At 50.2% G+C, this 26229-nt stretch overlaps 1 protein-coding gene across 2 annotated transcripts in view; it reads right to left on the bottom strand.

Moving 5' to 3' along the window:
• Positions 1-26229, bottom strand: part of LOC144101161 (nidogen-like) — a 37813-nt gene that overhangs the window by 1236 nt on the left and 10348 nt on the right. Inside the window, exons 2-13 of one of the 2 annotated variants that reach the window (XM_077634206.1) lie at positions 18485-18778; positions 17075-17504; positions 14207-14449; positions 12708-12908; positions 11380-11601; positions 8586-8717; positions 6917-7039; positions 5390-5609; positions 4618-4928; positions 3381-3858; positions 1009-1764; positions 773-888 (exon numbers count right to left, since the gene is read on the bottom strand). In XM_077634206.1, coding sequence (XP_077490332.1) covers positions 773-888; positions 1009-1764; positions 3381-3858; positions 4618-4928; positions 5390-5609; positions 6917-7039; positions 8586-8717; positions 11380-11601; positions 12708-12908; positions 14207-14449; positions 17075-17504; positions 18485-18778 — 3526 coding nt within the window. The remainder of the gene's footprint in view (positions 1-772; positions 889-1008; positions 1765-3380; positions 3859-4617; positions 4929-5389; positions 5610-6916; positions 7040-8585; positions 8718-11379; positions 11602-12707; positions 12909-14206; positions 14450-17074; positions 17505-18484; positions 18779-26229) is intronic. The other variant, XM_077634207.1, reaches the window with a different exon arrangement.

Genomic DNA, 26229 nt, shown 5'->3' with positions numbered 1-26229 from the left:
AAAAGACATCCACTGTGCTTTTCGCGTTTCAACACCATCATCGCCTTTACCACAGATGCCATAGTGGGGGGCTGAGACGCGTCGAAACGCATGTTGGATGCCCTAGCTTTTTCACGTCTTTGTAGGGCTTGTTAGTCAAGAGAAAAGGTGCGGTGGCAATATTACACCGAGGAGGCACCTTACCAGTACCATGGAGGAGATAAGGAGGCGGTGAAAAGTGCAAAGAGTTTCAAAACCGCAACGCATATACGTTCGATCTCTGAACTTCAAGACTTACGCTCAGGGCGTAAGCGTCATATTTTGAATTACTCCACTAGCTTTCATAATTTTGCATTTCGCCTGACACGCAGTCTCGGCGACAAGAGCGGTGATGGAACTCGGTTAGGTTAGGTTAGGTTAGGTTAGGTCACTCTTCCCAACACACTGCCTCTCTCCCGCCAATCATTTCCCCGCACCCCTATACCGTGGCCTATTATTTATTTCGAACATGCTGCCAGCCTTCATATCAGGCCTTCGGCAGGAGTGGGAAATACAGATATAATCAAACAGAACACAGCATAAAAGCATTGCAAGACATTTTTCAGTTCGCCTCCCGAGCCTGAACCTGCAACGCACCGTTGTCGCCTTAGCCCAGGGCCTGTTAAGCACCCGACATAAAGGCTATTTATTAAACGCGTCGCAACACCACCATCTCAACTATCGGCCGTAATCACAGCTGCTCGGCCTCTGGAAGGAGACGAGACTGGCACAAGTACAGCGCAACAGGACTCACGCTGTGGGCAGCGCTCGGAGACTGCGGTGATGCCATAGAGTTTTCCGTTCCCGCCCAGCGGCAGCTTGAAGGGCTCGGCTGTGCCACCGTTTCTGTCAACCATGTGGATGAACGGGCTGCAAGAGAAAGCAAGAGATACTCGAAGCGAATGCAGGCGCTGCAGGAATTTCGCCAAGTGAGCCAAGTAAAAACCGCGGGAAGCGTTCGAAGAAAATTGGCCTAAAATCGATACTCACATGCTCCAGTCGGTCCAGTAAACCCGTCCCGCGGCCAGAGCAAGCCCGAAGGGGTACTGCGCTGGCGTGAAGACGGTACGCCGACCCTGGCCGTTGAGGTTGACGCACTCGATGGTGCGTCGCCCGGCGTCCGTCCAGCACAGGTCGTTGTGCTCCAGGTCGATGGCCAGCATGTTAGGCGTCTCCAGGCCACCACCCTGGACCAGCACCATGCGGCCCGAGCCGTCCATGTGGCACGACTCGATGCGCGGAGACTGCCGGTCCCAGTCGGTCCAGTACAGTCGCCCTAGCGCCGGGTGTACAGCAATACCCCTAGGGTTGACGAGCCCCGTGCTGACGATGACGTGGTGGTAGGCGCCGTCCAGGGAGGCCACCTCGACAGTGTCGTCCATCGAGTCGGTCCAGAAGACGTTGCGTGAGGCCCAGTCCAGGGCGATGCCTTCGGGCGACCGCAGGCCGGTGCGGAACACCTCGGGCGACGAGCCGTTGTAGTAGGCGCGCCGCACGGCGCCTGACGCGGCGTCCGTCCAGTAGATGCGCTCCTCGAAGCAGTCCGCCGTGATGCCCACCACCGTCTGGTGCTGCTCCATGAGCAGCAGCTTGCCCGGGTTGCTCTTGGTCGGGTTGAGGGGCATCTGCAGGATGGACATGCCCTGGCCGAACAGCAGGTACTCCTCGCCAGACGCCCGGGGTGCCGGCGCGCACGTCTTGCCGTCGCCCGTGAAGCCTGGCTGGCACTGGCACACGTGAGATAGCCTGCGAAGCGACCACACAGTGCAACTTGAGGGAGCGGAGTCTGAGAAAAAGCGGCAGGCAGGTGTGCTCGAGTGTCGTTGCTCCGTACCTCTGCTAGCTATTTTCCCATTCCTGATGCGCAGTTATATTTTATACTGCAATTGATTTTTGATGAACTGGTAGCTGCCGCACCCATCTCTCCCGAAACATATCAGTTAAAGAAATTAACGATTGTTAATCGACCTCGCTAGGAGCGTGGGAATAAATAAATAAATAAATTCTTTATTTCACTCATGAAGTGAGGGAGTGCGGGAAAAAAAGCTGAAAATTCAGCTTGACTAGTTCCCAGCTCCCCAGATTACAAAAAATTCAAGAAACAAAAGAGAGGACAAGGAAAAAAAAATAAAATAAAATAATGCAGAAGCTATGACACTAATTGGTACAGAAAAATGTGATTAAAAATGTGTTTGCACATGTGGAAGTGTGTGCGAAATTATTCGCTAGTGTCGCCTGAGAAGTGAGTGTGCCCGCCTTTCCGCACTGTTCAACATTTTGCCCGCATCACCGACAGACTTCAAAGGCAGACGTCCGATCGCCTTTGTTGCTTAGGGCGATACAACTCAAACATCGGTGCACCGCTGCGCTTAAAGCCAGAAAAAGTGTCGGGGCCTCCGCTTTGTCCGACCTTCTGAACAAGCACGCGTGTTTTGTGAGTCACTAAAGAACCTGCGCCCTGGTTCGTGTGTTTACCTATAGAATGGTTTAGAACGGTTAGGCCCACACATACCAAACAGTTCTGGACAAAAACATTTCTGAACGGGGAAAGAGTTTATGAACGCATTAGATAACAATCAATATAAGCGCAGATCTATCTCCTGTCAACCGCCTTGCATTTTTTTCGCGGTGGCTCAGTGGTTAGGGCGCTCGACTACTGATCCGGACTTCCCGGGTTCGAACCCGACCGCGGCGGCCGCGTTTTTATGGAGGAAAAACGCTAAGGCGCCCGTGTGCTGTGCGATGTCAGTGCACGTTAAAGATCCCCAGGTGGTCGAAATTATTCCGGAGCCCTCCACTACGGCACCTCTCTCTTCCTTTCTTCTTTCACTCCCTCCTTTACCCTTCCCTTACGGCGCGGTTCAGGTGTCCAACGATATATGAGACAGATTCTGCGCCATTTCCTTTGCCCCCAAAACCAATTAATAATTAATAATATATTAGCGTTTTTACGGTCACCGAAGGCTTTCCCCGTTGGTTTTCTATGGCAGTCTCTACTGCTCCATGCGAGCCATGGAAAAACTTTAAAAGCAAGATTTCGCCGCACACCCGAAGAATGGACCATTATCTTGAATATTTCTGTAACAGTACCTTACAATGTTCCATTGTTCGAGAATTTTGCCCCAGAATGCTGGACATCGCAAGCCAACAGGTCGTGGGCCAAAGCACTCAGGCCAACAAGTCAAAGGCCATACCAACAGCCATCACGGATGGCACGATTCGCACCCTCAGTTTACTTAAGCCTCAGTTTTTTTTTTCAATAAACTGTCAGTTGGAAACACAGCGCTGGTCCCTTCGTGATCGTTTTCTCTCGTTGTCCCCGTGTTGTTCGCGCTGTGACAAATTCTCATGTAATGCCTCACCCAAGTCCCTGGGCGTTGCGGGCGACACAGTCGGCGTTCCTGGAGCACAGGGATGGGTCGTCGAGGCACGAGAGTGGCCTGACGGCCGCAGGCCGACACACGTAACCGTCCCCGTCAGTGCCCGGCTCGCAGACGCAGCGGTGCGACCGGGCCGACGGGTCGTACACGCACTGGGCGTACGGGCCGCAGTTGTGGGCCACGTTGCACGGCAGCGCGTCTTCTCCTCCTCCTATTGGCCTGCACGTCTTGCCGTCTCCTTCGTAGCCCTGGCCGCACTGGCACCGGTAGCGCTGGCCGTCGTAGCCGCACTGCGCGTGCGGGTCGCACTGGTCGGGTGTGGAGCACTCGTCCACGGGCTGGCACCGCTGGCCGTCGCCCTCGAAGCCATCCATGCAGCGGCACGCCCGGCGCCCGTCCGCGCTGACCACGCACGCGCCTCCCACGGGCGCGCAGTCCTGCGACGTCTCGCACCCGGACTCTGCGAAACACCCGTGGCCACATCAGCGGGAGGACGCTTTTAAACGCAACACCGGAGGTCTGGAGGTCAGCATGTAGATGAGGCTGAAACCTCGGTTAAAACCACCGTCGTAACTGCTAAAACTTCGCAAGTTTTGAAGGGCTAATTTGTTTCGGTTGCAAACCGTGGGCATTTCGCCCACCTACGCTACGCTACGCTTGTCTTGTCCCCTGCTACGCTTGTCTTCTCTTGGAATCCAGTCCGTTACCCTTAACGACCATCGGTTATCTTGCCTTTGCATTACATGCTCCGCCCAAGCTCATTTCTCCTTGATCCATACCCCATGCAGCAGCATACCGAATCGGACCAATATTGGAAACCTATTGGCAAATGTTGGTCCTGCAAAGGATTAGAGTGAAACCATTCATTTCCAATATTGGGCGGATTAGGTGTGCTGCTGGGGTAACAGCGCGACAGACGGGACAGAGATGAAGGGACACAACAACTGGTTTTGTCGAACTTCATTTCTTTTTGATTTGGGCTAGGATGTCCTTAACTCGCGTTTTTTCCCCTGACCCACTCTGCCCTCTTCCCGTCCCTTAACGTTGCAGCTATCATTTTCCTTTCCATGGCTCGCTGTGCTGTCCTTAACTTAAGCTGAACCCTTTTCGTTAGCCTCCACGTTTCTGTTCCGTAGGTGACTACCGGTAAAACACAGCTGTTATGCCATGGTGTAAAATCGTCCCAGACACAGCACCCCCCGCAACGGGCAAGACTCACGGCTCTGGACGCAGTCGTAGCCGTCACCGCGGAATCCCGGAACGCAGCGGCACCGGTAATGGCCTACGGATGCGTTGAAGACGCACTGCGCCCGCGGGTGGCACTCTGAGTGCGAGTTGCAGCCGCGCCCAGCTCCTCCGCCTTGCGGGTAGCACGCGTAGCCGTCGCCGGAGAAGCCCGGGTTGCAGGCACAGTAGTGCGAGTCCACGTGGCGGTCGTACACGCACTGCGCGTCTTCGTGGCAGTCATCCGCCTCCAGGCACGACTGCTCCACGCAGAAGGTGCCGTCACCGCGCCACCCGACCGGGCACCTGCGCGCAGACCACTCGTTGGCGTTACTCTGTCCCGACTTTCTGCGGCTCCTCTAAACGAGCAGAATGGAAGTTAACGCGGCACATTTAAGACAAACATAACTTGGCCTTTGTCTCTGTATTGACGCTTTGTAACGAAAACACGCGGATTGGTCGCAAAACGAAGCATTTACAAGCTATAGTCGGACACAAGTCCAGAAAAACACTGCCTTTCTTCGTCAAAGGAATAGTCCGCAGTGTTTCTTTAAAGGAGCTCTCGTGTCGGCTATACAAACGCTTAATAACGGTCATGATGGTTGCGCAACCACCGAGAATCGCAGTATAACAAAAATACGCCTACATGGGAGTAAAAGGGAGTAAACTCTCCTCGAGGGCACTCCCTCTCATTGAAGGGTGTGATCTAGAGGACAGTTTTACTCCCTTTTTACTCCTTTCTGTTTAGAGTGATAGCAGCCGTGTACCTGCACCCGTAGGTCCTGGTGCGGGCATCGTACTGGCACTGCGCGTTCACGTGGCACATGAGCGGCATCTGGCGGCAGTCGGTGGCCTCGGGCACGCATGTGGTGCCGTCGCCCGTGTAGCCCACAGGGCATCGGCACTGGGGCGGGTGCCGGGGGGTGGGCTGCACGCACTCGGCCGCCGGGTCGCAGCGCAAGGACGCACACGTCGCCTCCGGCAGCCCTGAAAAAGAATACGTTGGGGTGGCTGAGTGGTTAGCGTGCTCGGCTACTGATCCGGAGTACCCGGGCTTGAACCCGACCGCGGCGGCTGCGTTTCTATAGAGGCAAAACGCGAAGGCTCCCGTGTGCCGTGCGATGTCAGTGCACGTTAAAGAACCCCAGGTGGTCGAAATTATTCCGGAGCCCTCCACTACGGCGCCGCTTTCTTTCTTCCTTCTTTCACTCCCTCCTTTATCCCTTCTCTTACGGCGCGGTTCAGGTGTTCGCCGACATGTGAGACAGATACTGCGCCATTTCCTTTCCACAAAAATCAATTATTATTATTATTATTATTGGACTACCAAACTCTGGCGAAACTGAGGACAGCGCTGCGATCGATGGACAGAAAGAAAAAGACATTTAAAACAAATTCAAAGCTTTAATTCGGGGACAGATATTTGCAGTGGTAAATATAACAAAGTCGAATCTCGTTATAACGAAGCCGTTTTTAACAGAATAGTGGATATAGTTAATGAATGACGATTCCCCTTGGAATTTCAGTCATCATGGGCTATAACGAAGTTACGGCTGTAACGAAGTAATCACTCCCTTCGGGCCCCTTTCAGCTTCGTTGTAACGACGTTGAACAGTACTGTTTGTTCATTATCCTTTGCCTTCTCTGCTAGAGTACACTTAATGTCACTACTGCTGTCACTCGTGACGTTACTATGTTCGGACCGCTCAGCGTGCCGCTTCGCAGTGACGTCGCACGTGACTTCACTTCATGTCGACCAATCAGCATGGCGCGGTGCTACACCGACGCCACAGAGCTGCGAAGCGAGCTGTTAACAGCTGTCGCTGTAAAAAGGAAGATAGCACCGCGGACCAGCGAACAAATGCGAGCTGTTTATATTTTGAGTGAAATCAAGGCGAGGGAACTGAACAGGTTTGCGTAAGACACGGACTGTAAGTAGGGTGGAACCAGAGAGAACAGAAGCATAGACGTGTCCTGCTAAGGCTTAGGCAGGGTGGCTAGGCTCGAAAGAGTGGCTGCGTGACTGCGGCAAAACACGGCTAGTTGGGTACCACTGACGGCGGTCGTTCTCCTGCAGAGGACTTCGTCCAGTTTTGAGCGCATCTACACCAAGGATGATTTTTTACATTTCTATAATATTCAACAAAAGACTTTTCCTCTGCCTTGTTCTTGGCGCATGATGGCGTCAGTTGCCTTTGTGCCATAAAACCCAACACAACACGGACTTCGTCCAGCTGATGGCGATCTGTGCCGCGCGACTTCATCAAAAGAGGGATGCAGTGTAAAGTGCTCACGTTGGCAGTTGGCGCCATCCCCGCTGTATCCCGGCTGGCAGCGGCAGGCGAAGCCACCGTTGAGGTTGACACACTCGGCGTGCACGTGGCAGTTGTGGCGGCCGGTCTGGCATTCGTTCACGTCTGCGCAACGCGGCCAGAAACGGTTCTCTATGTTACTCACGAGGAACAATCGGTGCATAACTTGCTGCTCTCCTCAACGAGTTAACACACAAATTATTGCGTGTCACAAGAGAGAGAGAGAGAGAGAGAGAGAAAGTTAGGCAGGGTTTAACCAGTGTTATACCCAAAGGTCGAGCGATAGCATTTTGTCAATGGCCTGGCCCAGATTTGGAGGTCGCCGTCGTCTCGGGCACGCTCAATTATGGCTGGACATCGATTTTGGCCAAAATCGGCCGAGGGCCAATTTATTATAGAAAACTTTTTGGAAATGACGCGGGCCAGCTCCCCGGGTTCGAACCCGACCGCGGCGGCTGCGTTTTTATGGAGGCAACACGCTAAGGCGCCCGTGTGCTGTGCGATGTTAGTGCACGTTAAAGATCCCCAGGTGGTCGAAATTATTCCGGAGCCCTCCACTACGCCCCCTGTTTCTTCCTTTCTTCTTTCACTCCCTCCTTTATCCCTTACCTTACGGCGCGGTTCAGGTGTCCAACGATATATGAGACAGGTATTGCGCCATTTCTTTTCCCCCCAAAAAAACAATTATTATTATTACACGGGCCAACTTTGGGAGGTCGCCATCGTGTTGGTAATGGTCAGTTATGGTAGGACATCGATTTTAGTCCGAATCGGCCAAGGTCAATCTTTCAAAGTCAACCTTTCGCTGTGCTTCTCAAAGTTAAACCAAGGTCAAACCATGCACGGAATGGTGGGTGACTTTTGCGTTGAGTGAGGTACCGCTCCAAAACAGAAGAAAGGAAAGGCTGGGAGGTTAACCAGCTTATGCCTTGTTGGCTACCCTACTCGTGCGGGGGATGGGGGGACATAATGGAGCGAAGGAGGAAATAGAAGGGGGATGAAATCTCACCCTACTGAAAAAGATATATAGGTTTGAACGGGTCAGAAAATAGGATTATGGCACATTTGGTTGGGCTTTATAGGATGGACGTCCCAAAGCAGCTCAGTCTATGAGGGACGCCGTAGTGGAGGGCTCCGGATAATTTCGACCACCTGGGGTTCTTAACGGGCACTTACAATGCACAATACACGGAATTTTGACATTTTTCCTCCATCGAAGTGCTACCATAGTGGGCGGGTTCGAACCCACGACTTGCATGCACTGTGTGATGTAAGTGCACCTTAATTAACCACGGGTAATGGTAGCTATACGGAGCCCTCCACCAAGGAGTCACTCAAAGGCTGAATCGCTTTGGAAGCTTCATCCTATAATGTTAAACGAAATGTTCCATAATCCTATTTGTTTCATATTCAAACCTGTACACACTTTTCAATAGGACAGTGGTGATGAAATGTGCCCAAGCTGTCCTTCAGCGCGGGAATAGTTGGGGCCGACGCCTCAGAATCTTGGCCTCCGTGCCCTGAAGGCGTATCCCTGCTAGCTGTTTTGTTTTTTCTTCCCAAGCTCAGAGTACTACATCCCGCAGTTATCTCCGCACTGCGTATGCACTCGAAAAGCGCAACCACAACAGCAGCGATTTTTCTCGCTCACCGACGCAGGCCGAGCTGCGGTCCCTGTTGTGCAGCGTCTCGTAGCCGGCGTCGCACTGGCACCGGTGCTCAGTGCCGTCCGCCACACAGCTGCTGTGTTCGCCGCACTCGACGCCAAGGCACGGGTTGCTGCCTGCACCGACGCGAGGACAGCTGGTTAGTTACGCCATACACCCTAACAACTGGAGGCCTAACGACACGAATAAACCGTCTGATTTATACTCCTTCCGGCGGCAAACACTGGTGGAGGGAGTAAATAGTTCTGGAGTAAATCACGAAGATAGCAAATGCCAGAATACCTTAAGGGGCTCTGAAAGGAGTTCTCAATAAAGGTTCGGTATTCCTGAGATGCTTAAAGAAGCCGATTCACGAATACCCTGCAGAAGGAATTTTTTTAAAAGCGTTTTGTTGAAGCTGAGTTGTCTGTAGCCATAGTTTGAATTTCAGCGTCTTGGCGCCTTTCGCTCTCCTCTGTACACTCTTTGCACGCTAAAAGGTCGGCACTCCTCGGCCAGCCTCTCGGCGGGAATTCCCCGGGGGCGGGGGGGGGGGGGGGGGGGGGCGGAGCTTCCTAACCCGTCGGAGCGACGCTGCTGGCTGGCCACGGCCAAGTTAACTGCGTAACGCCTGAGAGGAATTATGCCGCAGCGTGCGATGGAGAAGGGCGCGAGCATGAAAAAGTCGCCAGATACACTTTAAACAGAGAAGAGTAAAAAGAGTGAAGCTGTCCTGTAGCGCATTCTTCCATTTTATAAAAGGGAGCTTACTCTCATTTTTACTGCCATTTAGGCATATTCGTGTTTAGAGTGCAGGACTTGCCAACTTTAGCCCACGATTGTGGATTCTGAGCTACGTGTAGCAGTGTATTATTTCGCTGAGGTGTTTGTGACGAGCTAGAGAGTCTAGCTACTTAGGGAGTTCATGTACTCCCCTCAGGGGGTGTTTCTGAGCCCTTTTATACACTGGGTTCACTCCTGCTCCAGCAGGGAATAAAACCACCTCCGCACTCACGTGCTAGACAGAAGCAGCTGGAGGGCAACGTCTTGCGAGATGTATTTCTAATAAAAATTTTCAGTTGATGATTTTCCTGACTATCAATAATGATATATCTCGTCCTATTTAAGCCGACGAAAGAAAGCAACATGCTCCAGCAAATTCACCTAGCTTACTTAGGTTTGAACATGTTTGGTGGTTATTGCACTTTCTTGGAAGCAATTATTGATACATGACTAAGCTAAATAGTTTTTTTTCGTCATTGCATCTTTCAAGAGTTCCATTAAATATTTTCTTTCAGTTTCCTTATGTCTGTTTCAAAACCGCAGGCTTACGAACAGAAAAGTGTTGCACTTGCATCCGACGTTTCGGACCAACAAAATACTCCCGCCAACTCCCACAGTGTCCACCATACTTCACGATATGCCTCGAAACGGCACTTGAAAAAACCTGTGAAATATGGGGCAAGCGTTTACTCTGTCCAAAGGAATAGCTGCAACACTTTTGCTCCTGAGAGTGCACTGGAGTACATAAATTTCCTTTGACGGAGTAAACGATCGTGCAAGATCTCCTAATGAGCTATCATATTCCTGCTCAGTCGGAATAAAACGGAAGTAACGCACTACCAGAAGGAATACAAGTACGACCCCGACAGCGGGTCACTCTTAGCAAAAAAATTGGCAGTGGCTTAACTTGGACAACCCTGGAACTCAGCGAAGAGGAAGCACGTTTGCTAAGCGTCTGAGGCTCGTCCATGGCAGCTCCGCTACGCGCTCGCGGCAGCAGTTCTATATACATGCCCACGCGACCACGTGGCTATGACGTGGTATCACGTGGTCTTACGACACTCCCATCGGATATCATCACGTGGCTTCGCATCACCCCATCGGACGTTCTTAGGTCAAAGGTCAACACGAAAGTCACCCAATGTCAAATGTCAACTAAAGGTCATGGGTCAAGGTCAGAGCTCAAGGGTTCGACTCCATAACAGTACCACATATAATCATACACAGCTAACGTGGTTGGGCTGAAAGTCGTTCAAGGTCATTCTCCGGCCTACGTGACGACTGCTTTGCCTATAGCGCAGCGAAGCTTTCCGCTCCAAAAAGTCTGCGGGCGAGTGCGGAATCGCCTATACAAAAGGGAAGCTGAGCCCAAGTCATACATCATCATCCTCATCATCATCAGCCTTACTACGCCCACTACAGGGCAAAGGCCTCTCCCATGTCTCTCCAATTAACCTTGTCCTTTGCCAGCTGCATCCACCCTTTGCCAGCAAACTTCTTAATCTCATCCGCGCATGCCTAACTTTCTGCTGTCCACTGCTACGCTTACTTTCTCTTGGAATCCACTCCGTTACCCTTAAGGACCAGCGGTTATCTTGCCTTTGCATTGCATGCCCTGCCCAAGCCCATTTCTTCCTCATGATTTCGACTAGGATGTAATTAACCCGCATTTGTTCTCTCACCCACCCTGCCCGCTTCCGGTCACTTATCGTTACACCTATCATTTTTTCTTTCCATGGCTCGCTGCGTTGTCCTTAAGCTGAACTCTTTTCGTTAGCCCCCACGTTTCCGCCCCGTAGGTGAGTACCGGTAAGATACAGCTGTTGTACAATTTTGTCCTGAGGGAAATTGGTACGTACATAGATTCCAACAGGAGCTCTCTGTTCGGCCGACAGAATTGCTGTCGGGCGACAGACACGCTCACCGTTGTTAGACCGACAGAATTCCTGTCGGGCGACAGACACACTCACCGTTGTTGGACCGACAGAATTCCTGTCGGGCGACAGGCACACTCACCGTCGACGGCGGACACCTTGGTGGTCTGGGCGTAGCGCACGATGCTGTCCTTGGTGTCGAAGTCGATGAAGTTGCGCGACACGTGGACACGCTGCTGCGCCGAGTCGGCGGGTGGCGCATGCGGGCACTGGCTGAAGGTCACGCTCGTGTCCACCATGTACTCCATGGGCAGCGAGCTGCCCTCCAGTTGGAACGAGTGCGACAGGTGTGACTTGATTACTCCTGCGGTATACAGGAACCTTGCTCGGGTCACGGGCTCTTCTGCCCGGCACTTCGTCGGCGAATAAAAGACCCGCCCGAAACGCGAGTATTTAGCACGCGCGTCTCTGCGGTGACCTCTGGCCGAGTAGTTCTTTGTTCCTTCCATGCGTTAACTCAACTCAACGGGCCGCTGAAATGATAGTTATCGATTGAAATGATAAAAAAACTGCCGAAAATTCGGCAAACAGAAGCTAAATTTCCAAGAATGGTTCAAGAAAAGATCAGGGTCTCAAGCAATCGATGAGTGGAATATGTTCCAAAAAAAACGCTCAGCGGGCTCCAGAAACATTATGGAATCATCCGAAGGTACTGAGTACAAAGTGAGAGGAAACGCACAGGTGTGTAGAGGTGCACAGGTGCAGAGGCTATATAGCCTAATGAAAATGAAGCTTCCGAACAGTTTATTCGCCAAGAGTTTAAAGGAACCTTCGATTCTTAGCCATCTTAACATTTAAGGTCAGCAGAAAGCCTTGAGCCTAAAGTTCAGTTCACACAAGCGGGAAAACTCACAACATAGAGCGTTGTCCACTCGCCGCTTCCCAAACCACGGGGCTTAAAATTCCCAAATCTGCAAAGCGTGCGTTTATCTCCAACATGATCTTTACAGAAACTGCGGCATAACCGCCTTTGTTTCTGCTCACAACAGCGCTAAAGCCAACCTGCCTCAAGAGCCGGAATGTAAACGAATTGAGAAGTGGCGATTATACACGTTTTTATGCCTCACGTGAGCTATACTGAACTTTGACGTCACAGCCACCGTTCGGCTAGGGTGCCCTATAGTTCAGCTGTAGAAGCCGAAACCGAAACAGCATGAAATAACAAATTCTACAAAATTTATTCTGTGGCCGGAGGCGAATACCACGTGCTGATGTATTTATGCCGATCTCTTGCGCATAATCATAAAAAAAGGACTGAACAAAAAAGTTGGCGCCCACACTCCTTTGGCGTGCTGTCGGTGACCTTTTTTTTCGCCTTACATGTCCTGCATGAAAGTCGCACTATGTGATTCATTCCAATGCGACGCGTCGCTTCCAATACGACACGTCGCAAGGCCAGAAAAGACGCACCTGGTCCGACCAGGTTGTAGTCCTGCGTGAAGTCCGCGACGGTGACTCCCGAGCCCTGGGCGACGGAGGGCAGACTGCCACGCACCTCCAGGTGCACCTTCATCATGTTGAACACGTCGAAGCCCTGGAAGCTCCCCAGGATGGTCACGTGGTGGCCCGTCTGCTTGAAGCGCACCTCTGAGGTCAGGTTGCATTCGCCGCCTGCAACACGCGACCTTTAGTCAAACGAGGGGCGGCTGCGCACTCCTATGGCTAGACCGTTCGCGATTCCCCTCGTGAGAAGTTACGTGCTCGTAACGTTGCGATAAGGAAGGCACTTAAAAATAAAAAGGTAGTTAAGCATGTTAAGAAATCGTGTTGGGAAGAAACGGCACAAAACATATACCTTGTACACTGGGTGTTTCACCTGAGATTTCTACAATTTTTTTAATTGGCTTTTTGAATTACAAGAGCGCTTTTTTCGGCACAGCATTGTCAGCTGTGTAGCAGAATACAGCCAAGACGTGCTAACTATAGTAGGCTGATTAGCCAACATTGAATGGTTAACTTCTTACTTATTATTGCTAATCTTAATTATTAAGAGTCATGCAGGCCATTGTGGTTACTATTCGTACCACTTTTCAGAATTTCGAAAACGCAGTTACCCTCGGCGCTGTGGTCCAACAAATTTTAGCTGCTTCGACGAGCTACGTGAACTGGAGAGGTTGCTTTGCCTGCAAGCTTCTCGAAAGAGCACGTATTTCGGCGCGATGCCGCCAAAATTTACAGGGGCACTGCGCCGAGGGTAACTGCGTTTTATAAATTGTAAAAACTGTTATTGGTATTACTTACGGTGTATGCCTCTCAGTAATTAAGGAGACTAAAAGTAGTAGTTAAAAAGTTAACTACTCCATACTGGTTAACCAGCCTACTAGTTAGCACGTCTTGGGTGTATTCTGACGCCATACACCACTGACAATGCTATGCCGAAAAAGGCGCTCTTCTAACTCAAAAAAGCATATATTTTTAAAAATTTCACGACGTCTTAGGCCCCGCAGCGGTGGCTCAGTGGTTAGGGCGCTCGACTACTGATCCGGAGTTCCCGGGTTCGAACCCGACCGCGGCGGCTGCGCTTTTATGGAGGAAAAACGCTAAGGCGCCCGTGTGCTGTGCGATGTCAGTGCACGTTAAAGATCCCCAGGTGGTCGAAATTATTCCGGAGCCCTCCACTACGGCACCTCTCTCTTCCTTTCTTCTTTCACTCCCTCCTTTACCCTTCCCTTACGGCGCGGTTCAGGTGTCCAACGAAATATGAGACAGATACTGCGCCATTTCCTTTCCCCCAAAAAACCAATTATTATTATTACAACGTCTTAGGAGAAACACACGGTATAAGAGACATTTGGCATAGCTGCACGGCCTGTTCGTTTTATACGCATGCGTGTCTGGTCCTCTTTGCGCTCCGACTTTTCCCTGTAAGCATTACTACGCATGCGCGAGGCACCGGAGTAGCGACGCACCGGTGAGGACGAACCCGCTGCGTGCCCGCTCATCATGCGGCAGCGCGAAGAGCCACCCGATGATGTCCCCGAGGGCCAGCAGGGCGCGGAGGTCGCTGCCCAGCGACGTCGGCGTGACGCGGCTGAGGGCGGTGTAGGTGCGCCCGTTGGCTGTGTCCACGTACGAATGGAAGTCCACCTCTCCGCTGATGACCTGTCCGTTCAGAGAGCCCGTCAGCTTGCCCGTCACCCGCTGCGGTAACCCTGCAAGAAGGCAGACCAGCCAGGCATTTAGGGGTGAACGGGAAAAGATGCAACGTGGGGCTGGAGGCAATAGTTTCTCCCTTAACGCCATATATAGCTTTTAAACGTGTGATCGAATTTACTGGTTATTCAGCTGGCATGACCCGCCACATGTCTAATCAACTTAAAAGGACTATGCAATAAATTATTTGGGGTTACATAAAGCAGACGAGACATTGGCATTCTATTGCTCGTCACCCCAACGCAAGAATTTTTGAGCTAGCTTCAATAGCAACCAAGACATAGATGATTGAAAATTACGCTCCTCCTCTCCCCCCTCAACTCGTACACGCGGAGCCCCAGAAAAAATAAAGAAAGAAAACAGCTCTGGGACAGGGCCTCGCCTATGAACACGTCATCCGCTGACGTTCGGTTTGCAACTTCCGGTTGTCGCACCCAGCGCCCCAGCAGCAGCGTCGGCGGCGTGATTGCGGTCTCTCTTCGCCTATCTGGATTGCTGCGCGCGTCGGATTCTTTTCCTTGTCGTCTGTAGTTGCGGACGAAAAAGACACTGCGGGTGGCTCCGAAACTCCGGACAGAAGGAGGCGGCAGAGGTAAATTGGAAACAATATGCGCGAAGGCAGTGACCTGACTCGCGCTTGACCGAGGGGCTCGCGCGGCGGCACGAGCAGACGACTTTCACGGCTACCGGAAGTGTGCCCGTGACGTCGTGTCTGCCGTGGCTCCAGCGAATGACAGCGTGTGGTGACCTGGCGACGTCATGGGTACAGTGACGTCTTTTTGCGCGATTTTAGTTGCAAAATTCGTCACTACGAGAACACCTATCGACGCGCGAATTTTGGAAAACAGGGTTTTAGAAAACTCATAATAAATTGCCGGCTCAGTTCCGAAGACTCATACTTAGTGTGAATGCTCCTTAGCATCATTTCTAAGAGTTGAAAACATTTACAAGCGGCTTTTAATTCGTTGCATAGCCCCTAAACGATGGCGAGATTGATATTTTCCAAGCAGAGTAAAAAATCACGCAGTGATCCTTGGTGAACGAGAAAGCGGTCGAAAAGGCGCGAATTTCTGCACGCGGTCTCTTTTGGTACTGTGCAGCTCAGCAGACCAAATGTCCTGTATTAAAGTAAGGATTTATCTATTACAAACTGGTTACTGGTGTTACCTTGCACTGAGTGTAAGAAATTTAGCATTTTTTAATGGTTAGTTGGCCCATGATTTAAGATGGACTACTGCATAGCGCATCACACAAAGGTATACAAGGGACAAGCAGTTGTCCCGTCTATCTTTGTGACGTGCGCTTTGTGCTGCACTATGCAGTAGTCCATCCCGGTCGAAGAATACATCTGCGCCGCTCGTTTTTACGATGGAATTATTTTAGCAGTGCAGCTACAAGAGCGGCAAGATGCGATATCTTGGTGTTCTAATAATGTGAAATATTATGGTTCTCCGCTTCAGCTGGACTTCCAATACTTTCTGTGTGCGATGACAGGACAGCAGACAATATATTATTTAATTGGGGAGCAATTACTCATCAGATCCTCCCAAGCGCAGTCATAATTTTTATCAACTGGTTCGCGGACCAAGATGAACTTTTCTTTAACTAAAGAGCTTCTGCAAAAGGTGCATAACTCTCCTTTCCAATCGGTGTTCTGCCCGTTCACACAGACGCACCCCAACCAATTGGCAGACAGCCCTTCTGGCCACACGAACTGATGAATAGCGCAAGCTGATTGACCAGGATATGCTTGAGGGGAAGGCCAGCGCGTTCTTGGACTGCCCTTACAAAAATGGTCTATAGGCAGTCTATAGACTTCTTATAGACTCTATTGCCTTCCTATAGGCACCATTTTTTGTTTATTCATAGTCTGTAGACAAAAATCTACCAAAAGTGTATGGCCATAAATCTATAATTGCCTATAGACTGTCTATAGGATTTGTACTGCCTATAAACTGTCTATAGGGTTTGTGTAAAGCCAGTCTATAGACTTTGTAGACAGAAGTCAATGACCAGTCTATAGACTCTAAAGAAATTTTTGTAAGGGGTGAGGAGGCACCCCAGAAAAGATTCTATCTTTATTGATATAAGGTTAATCCGCGATCCTACTCCTTTGTAACCGTGTGGCCTGGCTTGGATGGATGATAATCAGCAGTTCCTCCCTGCTACAAATCTACTCCACGTCTGTGGATTCTCCTAAAATCGGACTAATTCTGTAATACGTTTAGCGGTAACTGCGAACAATAAAAAACTAGATGATATGCAAATCAAATCTGCGCGGCGTTTGGCCCACTGTCCCATATAGTATACTGCACTGTATCAGCGGTGACAATCGAGCACTGACCGTTGACCGCAGAGGTGGCCAAGTGGTCTGAGCATCCGCCTCGCATGCGGGAGGTACGGGGTTCGATCTTCCGTGCTGCCGGGTACCCACCAGTGATACAATGGGTACAAGCTTTCCCCTCGTCTGGTGCTCGGCTTCTTTATGGTCAAATGCTTGGGAAGTGGGTCTTTGACCCCACCTTGTGTACAACAAGAAAACCTTGTGCCATGGCGCTCTTTGGCCACAGATGCCCTTGCGCCATAAAAATTCATGATCATCATAATCATAACCGAGCACTGACCGTTGTCGATGCAGTTTTTGCCGTTGCCGAAGAAACCGCGCTTGCAGTGGCAGCAGAAGCCGGTCTCGAAGTCTCGGCACTCCGTGGACGGCGGGCATGGCTCCCTGGCGGTGCTGCAGGTGTTGCCGCCGCTGAGCAGATCGGCGCTGACCAGGTCGGGCCCGACCGCCTCGTGGCCCGAGATGCGGTATAGCCACTGGCCCGGCTCGGCCGTGTTGCTCATCCGGTCCAGGTTGATGACGTGGTCGGTGCCGGAGCCCCGCAGCGCCGTGAAGCGGTGCTCGTCGCCAGCCATGAAGCCCGCCTGGGCCTTGGCGTCCGGCAGCACCGGGTTCTTGCCATCGCCCACCACCCACTGCAGCCCTCCGCGTGGGTACAGGAGCAGAGCGTATGTCTCGCCAGCGCCCTCGGACGAGGAGCCTACCACCACCTGGAAGTAGGGTTACTGTACGGGAGCCGGAGTTCCGCGTTCGCTTTCCAAGCGACCTTGCGCCTCTACTGGCCAAACGTGATCACGTGCCTCCAAAGCATCCGAGTATTGCAGAGAAGTCAACATCCCATCCGTGCCGTTTAACGCTGATACCGGGTGATCTTTCGCCCAGCTACTTCTGGGTTGGGGTAGGCGACCCTGCTCGGCTGCTCTGACCGGCAGGCTCAACGGACCTTGGTCGGGCGAGCCCGGGCGGCGGCCGACGCCACTGGGGTCCCGAACTAGGGACCTCCAGCTAGTATACTTGTAAGGGCTGGCCCCCTCTGGGTCAGCTCATGTATAACCTTCCGTAAGTGTATCTGCTCATAAATGTTTTTCCACCGCCACCACCACTAGCTACTGTTCTCGCGCTTTGCGGGCTTTCTTTTTGCCCTAGTGCAATTATTCGTTGAAAAACAACTGTTACGGCGAAAGACGTTACTGGGAACCCACCCCGACTGGTCGCGTAACTGAAGCCCGTTGTAATATTTGTAGCTGTCGTAGCAATGTGCAAGCCAAGCCAAAAGCCAAGCCAAGAGAGCGGGAAAGGCAGATAAACTACAAGAAGAGGCGAAAGAAGAGAAGACGAATAATTGAAACGACAGAGCAAGAGATAAGAAGTGAATAAGACAGAATTAAGCCAAGCAAAGATAAAGATTTTATGACAAGTTTTCTGTCATCGCTGAAAAAAATCTGGTGGCCTGTGGCGTCTACATAAGGCGGCACCACCCATCCATAAGCCAAGTACCTTGCTGGTAACTTACTGGTAGTTACTGGTAACTGAACTAACAAGCCGTCTCACTCACTGTGACACTATTTTTCCTAGAATAAAAGTGAGTTCAACAGCCAGAAATATGCGGATTGAGCGAGCATCCGCTCTAACAGCGACACTAAGTCACAGCCTCCTAAGTCACAGCAGGGAGCACACACAGCAAACCTACCTGGAAGGTGTTCAGCTTGTCCGAACGACGCTCATAGTGTCCCACCGCGTCCCACGTGGCCACGAACAGGCTTCGCGCGCGAAAGGCGCTGCCGGCGGCGAAGTTCGACGCCACCAGCTGCTCGAATCGGGCCAGCAGCGAGGGCTCCTGCGTCTCGCGGTAGAAGACGCGGCCCGCCTCACGCGTGTCAACGTCCGAGTAGAGAGGCGCGATGATCGGGTACCTCAGCGGGAACGGGGCGCTGAAGAAGCTCGGCACCTCGGTCAGGAACGACACGATCCCGTTGTCGTTCACCTGCGAAGCACCAGGCGCACTTAGCGCTTGGGGCGCCGCTCCGGGGCAGACACAGGCATTAAAAGAGCAGACATCACTTTGGTAGGCAGCGCCACCTAGGTTAAACAAATTGTACTTGCTGACAGCGAGAGCTGTTCATGGGGCACTTTCAGCTACCGATCACGCGTAGCTCTTCCCAGTGATCAGGTGACTGCCCTGTGCACTATGCAATATACAATGCACAATATACAGTATGCAATATACAATAAACTATATACAATATACAACACACAGTATATAGTATACAATATAACACTACGTGTGCTGAGCACACGTAACAATATAATAACAGTACATATACGACTGTACAGAGATTCATGAGATTGCAGCCCGACCAAACTCGCGGGCGGAGTTAGTAAATAAGAAACTTGTAAATGCGAAAAAAAAATCTCGATAGCAAACACAGAAACCGAACAAAGCAGAATTAAATAATAAAGCAATACAATACCGACTGCTGAACAAAACACTCTTGAGCATGGTAACATCATAGTGCGTGAGTATAATGGGCCGCTAAACAGCATAATGTTAGGTCAAGTGTTATCGCTGATGATGTCAAAAGTGGCTTACGAGTAAACGTAGGGCTCTTCGGTGTCACCGGAAATACTAAAAAAAATCATACTCATCGCGAAATCTGCTGCACATATAATTCGAGAATGACAGATTTGATCATCGGGGCGAGCGAAAAAAAAAATGACGGTTGTGTAACTAAACGTATAAAGCTCAAGCACTGAAACGGTCCGATAAATGTAATGAACTTCGAGCTTTTCATATGACACTGATGATCCTTTCATCGCATAGATCCGGAAAATTGGGAAATTTATTTTTAAAAATGATATTACAGCGTAAATATATTTAGCTAATTTTGAGGATTTCTGAGGGCCTAAGGACGTTAAAAGTGTGCCCAAATACTCAAGCACATACTTTAAGTCAACTGGAATGTTCCATACAGCTCCATCGCCTCCAATGCAGCATCTGAGCACATAAATTCGATCTTGTGTTGTCGTTAGGGTTAGCGTTTGCTGAAATTTATCTTTTAACAAGCATCTTGCACCTCTGGCTGCTGAAACTTTGACCTTGGTTTGATGAATATGTCGGAAGGGGCCGTTCACTAGTATGTTAGCAATTCATGTAGTTTTTTGGCAGAAAGGAGAATTATTCACATTTTCCCTCCCTCTACAGAGTGGGAAATTAACAAAGAGTAACTCTGAGTAATTACTCTCTTATTATAACCCTGTAATATCTGTGGTACCACCTGCGGTATCACACCCTCCCAGAAAAGGTCCATGGGCAGTCTAAAGACTTCTTATAGACTATATTTCCGCACTACAGATATTTCTCTATCAATTCATAGTCTACAGACTGTCTATACACAAAGGTATACTAAATGTGTATGACCATAAATCCATAGATTGTCTATAGACTGTCTACAGGATTTGAATTCTCTATAGACTGCCCTCTAAGGTTTGTCTATAGAGTCAGTATTTTTTAGACAGATGTGGTCAGTCTATAGACTGTCTGATAGGATAGGATAGGAAAACTTTTATTGAATCATAAGTATTTAGGCGATCAGAAGTCTTCTTGCTTGCTTCGCGTGTCGCTGTCTTCACGCTGCGCTGCAGGGAAGGCTTCTTCAGCAAAGGGTGGTCCCTCAGTCCAGGGCTCCACTGAGTTTGGCTGCATCCCGTGCGTGCTCTACCATCCTCTTTTGGACGGCGAGCTCGCAGCTGACGAGCCGGCTCTCCCAGTGATCCGCACTCGGGGGTTTGTGTTCTCGGAATGCGTTGTTTCGTTCGCATTCCCATGTTATGTGAAATAGTGTGGGTGTGGCCCCGCACCACGGGCATGTGCCCCTATATTCCGTTGGGAACATCTTGTTGTACATAAAGAGGTTGGGGAAGGAACCTGTTTGTAATCTACGCCAATCTGTTGCCTCCTCCTTTGTTAGTGCTTTATGCGGGGGCGGATATTTATATCTCACCCCTCTGTGATGTTGGAGTAGTTCTGAATAGCTCTCCCCGAGGATCATGGCGCTCAGACCACGGCTCTCCTGCTGCTGTCCGACTCGGAAACAAAAAGCTCGAGCTAGACCATCCGCCGCCTCATTGCCCCTTATGCCCTCGTGCGCAGGTATCCAGATTAAATTATGTTGGACTGTTATGCTCTCTGAGAGGTTGCACTCTCTGAGCACCTTAAGAGCAGCTTTGCTAATTCTGCCCTTCGTATAATTTCGACAGGTCTCTTTTGAGTCCGTGAGAATATTCAATGATTTGTTCTCCCTATATCCTTTTGCTGCCGCCAGCGCCACGGCTAACTCCTCGGCGTCCGTTATACTCCAGATTTCCGTGGATGCCCCGGAGGTTAGATAGACTGTCTGAAGAAATTTTTGTAAGGGTATAGGAGATACGGCTGGGTACTGCAGGGTTAATCTCTGCTTATCTCCCACTCTGTACAGAAAAGGAAGATGCGAATAATTCTTATGATAGTCTCTCTGGGGCTCCAATGAGCGCCGAACTTTGCGAGCAGAAGATGCTCTCGAGTAAAGCGGTTTTCAATCGCACGAAAACAAGTGCTTTGAAGCCGGGTTCTCACGCCCGCAGGATGACCTGTTTGGCGCCGGCCCAGTTATCGGCGCCCCCTATCGGGGCCCGATAGTGCATTTTGGCGACAGGGCCGCTTTCTGGGTCCTTCGACGACGCGCCCCTGCGACGACAAGTGCTGCTGCTGCGGCACGCAAGCACTTGACAGCCACCGAGAAACTGCTTTCGCAAAAGCACTGAAGGTTCTACCGCGCTGCCACTGCATTAGAATTGAACGATAATGCTGCAACTTGTAAAGACAGCAACACTGGCAATAACTGTCGTAATTTCAGGTACACAATCCCAGGACTAAGGACACTCAAAAGTTGAAACTTTGTGTTTTGCGGACAATCGGGTGTGGGTTATACTGCCATGTCCAGCATTCTTGGACAACAAATTTGAATATTTATTTAAGGTACGGTTGTGGAAATATTGAAGGTAATGATACATTCTTCCGAAGCGTAGAAAAAACATTTATTTTTAAGTTTTTTCCGTCACACGCATCGAGCAGTTACGACTGCGATAAAAAAGACAATGAGCGCCGTCCTTTAACGATAGCAAAATCGTTAATAGCAAAAAAAAAATGAAATGTCTTCAGATATATTGATTGTTATAGTGAAATCTTACAATATGTGAAAAATTGCGTTCATAAACTCTTTCTTGATGAAAAACGCTTTTGTCCAGAATTACCATGTGTAAGTAGTTTTGCTTTCAAAATTTCCAATCATAACTTGTCCGTCCAACACAATTATCATTAGCACGATGTGTTTTTGTTTTGTTACTGACTTGGTTCCCTATCATCGCATACTCGTCGCAAATCGAGTGCGCTGGTTCGATCACGAAATGCGAAGCGCTCGAGTACATAGCTCTCCACGTGCGATGTAAATGGACGTTAACGAACCGCAGACGGCTGAAACCAATCTGCGGCGACCACGGTTCACAATGAATAAAACACCTAAACCATCCCAATCAACCTAACTGCGTGCACTGCTGGACAGAGCCCTCTCCCATAGTACATATGCGCGCCGTAATAATGCTGACATAAGTGGCATAATAAAAGACCCCAATGGCCACTGAACCTTTTTTGGACGTCCTGCAGACGTCCTGAGGACATCCTGAACTTACACGGGACGTCCAGGGGAGTTTAAATGCCGACTGGGACGCCGCCTTTGACCGACTCCTCGGTACCGAGTAAATTTCGTCGGTGCTGTTGTAATGTACCAATGCAGCCTCGACATGTGTCGACTTCGAAGAGGAGTCCTCCTCACGCTCCTGTGTTCCGCGATTTCCTCGCGCGCATCGCTCCGAGCTTGTTCCAACCTCCGAACCACGCTGTCTATATATAGGTCCAAAAACATGCAATGTTGTGTGACAGCATTAACACGACTGCGCTCACAGGTCGTTGTGAAAGAATTATTCGCGAGCCTTGTGCTTTAATTCAAACCTGAAAGCATTTCAACTCTTCTCTACAGCGTTTCTCTATTTTGTTTGCTTGGGCATGTTATTTATGTTCGTTTTCGTTTTGTGTTATGTTTTTTATTACTGTTCAAGGCTTGCACACTGATGCAAAAATGTGCCGGAGTGAGGAACCAAACTGCGGAACTTTGCGTTCCGAGCCGGGTGAAAAGAAATTCGACGGTCGAAAATGAACATAAAAAGGGAAGTTTATTTGACGGCCAGACTAGCAATCAATGTGCACGTAATCTGTAAAAAATAGATACCTAGGGCCACATAATGTATCTTGCCGAGATGACTAGAAACACTCATCTTTCTTAAGAGCAGTGGTGGTCCAGACATTTCAAGCACTGGAGCAATTTTCGGAGCAGAAAAGTATTCATTTTGGAGCAGCATTGTATCAGAACGATAATTATGGAGCAACCTGAGAGCACCACGAACGGAATAAAGGAGTCGTCCAGAACAGTTTGTTACTAATGAGATCAGGTTCAGCCATGTGTAACTAGGAAGAAAAATAAACAGAAGAAAGGTGCTCACAAAAAAAATGACAATTTTTTTTAATGCTCGCACTGTCTTGCACGCAATTTCAGCCAAGCACGCTTGACTATAAATCCAAAGAACACGTTCCCTTGAACCATTCCTTTTTTCACGTTTGCACTGTCTCAACGCTTCTTGGAATTTTTTACGAATTCGTCAAGCTCGCAAAGTGAATCAGCAAAGGCTGAAATTCCCTTGTTCCCACAAAGCTTGACATCGTGGGACCTGCTCCAAGCTGTTGTTCTTCAACCCAGAAGATATGACTTCTTCAGCCCGCTTCAGGGTTGACTGACGTGATGCCCCATTTAAATGCAACCGACATGATGTGCGAACATGGAGGAAAGAAAACTCCGGAGAGGCCCTCGCTATCTGGGCGCCAGAAAATGTGACGGAAGTCATGCGCTTTCGCAAGGGCTACTGAGAGTCTGGCCACTAGCGCAGCCAATACTAACGCTGGACGCTGCGTCGTCTGCTGCTGCTGCGATGCCTGCTGCACATGCGCAAGCGCGCTGAGATGGCGGCCAATAGGAGAGGAGCAGGTAAATTCTACCAGTTTCAAAACGTGTGACTTAACCGCCTCTCCCGAGTTCTTTCCTTGCTCCATGTGCACGAATGAACTGGCTGCTAAATTCTACCACGAACCACCCACCAGTTGCCAACTGCGTAAACGTTTTAGCAGGTTGTCAATTGAAAACCTGAATTGTTCCAAATATACTTTTCTCTTGACCGCGTCTTCTTTTGTGGCGCAGCTAAGACGTCATATTAATCAACTTGCTGCTTTTGGAGCACACTGGTCCAGCAAAAACGTAAATTTATCAGAATGGTTATGTGCCAGTGTATGAAGGATGGAAGAACACACTACTCCGTCCAGTGTAGCCTCAATGCCCTTTCAGAAAACATGCGAATATGGACCGGCTAAAGTAAAGATTTCCGCCCCACATTTCGCCAGTTATCTAAGCGCAAGCCGCGGGCATCGAAGTATTCCGTCTAATTCAGCACAAAGTGTAAGTCTTTTATCTAGGATTATTTGTACGACTAAAGAAAATAAGAAATATTATTCTCCTCAATTCTCCTAAACTCGACAAGAAACTCAAGAGTCCAAAGTGGGATATGGTGCCGCGGTGGCTCAGTGATTAGGACGCTCGGCTACTGATCTGGTGTACCCGGGTTCGAACCCGACCGCAGCGGCGGCGTTTCGATGGAGGCGAAATGCAAATGGCGCCCGTCTGCTGTGCGATGTCAGTGCACGTTAAAGATAGCAATAATAATTGGCTTTTGGGGGAAAGGAAAAGGCGCAGTATCTTTCTCATATATCGCTGGACATCCGAACCGCGCCGTAAGGGAAGGGATAAAGGAAGGAGTGAAAGAAGAAAGGAAGAGGTGCCGTAGTGTGGGGTCCGGAATAATTTCGACCACCTGAGGATCTTTAGCATGCACTGACATCGCACAGCACACGGGCGCCTTAGCGTTTTGCCTCCATAAAAACGCAGCCGCCTCGGTCGGATTCGAACCCGGGAACTCCGGATCAGTATTCGAGCGCTCTAGGGAACCACTGAGCCACCGCGGCGGGTCGTTAAGATCACCGGGTGGTCGAAATTATTCCGGAGCCCTACATTACGGCACCTCTTCACTTAGTCCATAATTTATCCCTTCCCTTACGGCGTGGTTCAGGTGTCAGCCGATATGTGAGACAGATGCTGCACCATTTCCTTTCCCCAAAAAGCAATTTTCATTCTGAAAAAAAAAATTAAAATTGGTTTTTGAGGAAAGGAAACGGCGCAGCAACTGTCTCACATATTTCGATGAATACCCGAACCACGCCTTAAGGGAAGGGATAAAGGAGGGACTAAGAAAAAACAGGTGCCGTAGTGGAGGGCTCGGGAATAATTTTGTCCATCGAAACGCGGCCGCCTCGGCCGGGTTCGAACCCAGGAACTCCGGCTCAGTAGCCGAGCGCTCTAACCACTAAGCCACCTCAGCGGGTCCCTTCCGCTGCTTTCGAAAAAAAGGAAAGGCGCGTAACTGCCGCAATTTGTAGGTGCACACCGTCTACTCAGCGTTATTGAGGTGTCCACTGACCCAGTAAGCCATTTACACATGCTCCTCTCTCTCGCCCCCGCCCCCCTCTCTCTCACACACACGCACGCACTCACAGCACGAACTTACAACAGGGTTTTATGCACATATGATCCGATTCTTATACAATCGGTGTCCTCATCAGCCCGACCATCATAAGCTGTAGCTATGTTAGCTTGCACCAACACACCCTACTACTTTCGACGAGTCAATATGCGGTGTTCTCAAATTTCAGCAAAGCGCTAAAGGGGACGCTAAATACGAGCTGATTTGACACCGACAAGACACCGCAAGATAGGAGTTACAGGGACGCCAGGAAAAGCACCCACTCAGCGCCCTGTCCTGTCCATGTGCTTCTTCCGTCGTCCTTGCCCCTGCGCTGTCAGTGTCGAGAGGGGTAATTCGCCCTATACGTGTCTTCCCTCGTTCGGGCAACGCAACTCGAACCGACGACAGCCCAGAAAGCGCATTGCGCAGCTCGGCGTGTCTAAAGCGTGCGCAGCAGGCCAAGGGCGCAGAAATTGGTCGTCTCCTCGGCTGCGGGGGGGGATTAAATGCCTTGCTGCGACAGGAAGTTCCGCGTTCCGGTTGACGCGCGAACCGAAGGCGCGCCGCCACATCCTGTGCGACGCTGTCGGGGAGCCACTTGGCGTTCACATGTGGCGGCGCACAGATCGCGCTAGATATATACAGTCGAACCTCGTTCTAACGAAGAGGTTTAAAACGAAATAATGAATATAACGAAGGAATGACGATTGCTCTTGGAAG

Source organism: Amblyomma americanum, chromosome 8 (assembly GCF_052857255.1).
Source record: "Amblyomma americanum isolate KBUSLIRL-KWMA chromosome 8, ASM5285725v1, whole genome shotgun sequence".
Classification (NCBI taxonomy): Eukaryota; Metazoa; Arthropoda; class Arachnida; order Ixodida; family Ixodidae; genus Amblyomma; species Amblyomma americanum.
Note: the sequence above shows the minus strand (reverse complement) of the source record. Positions and strands in the feature narration are given on the sequence as shown.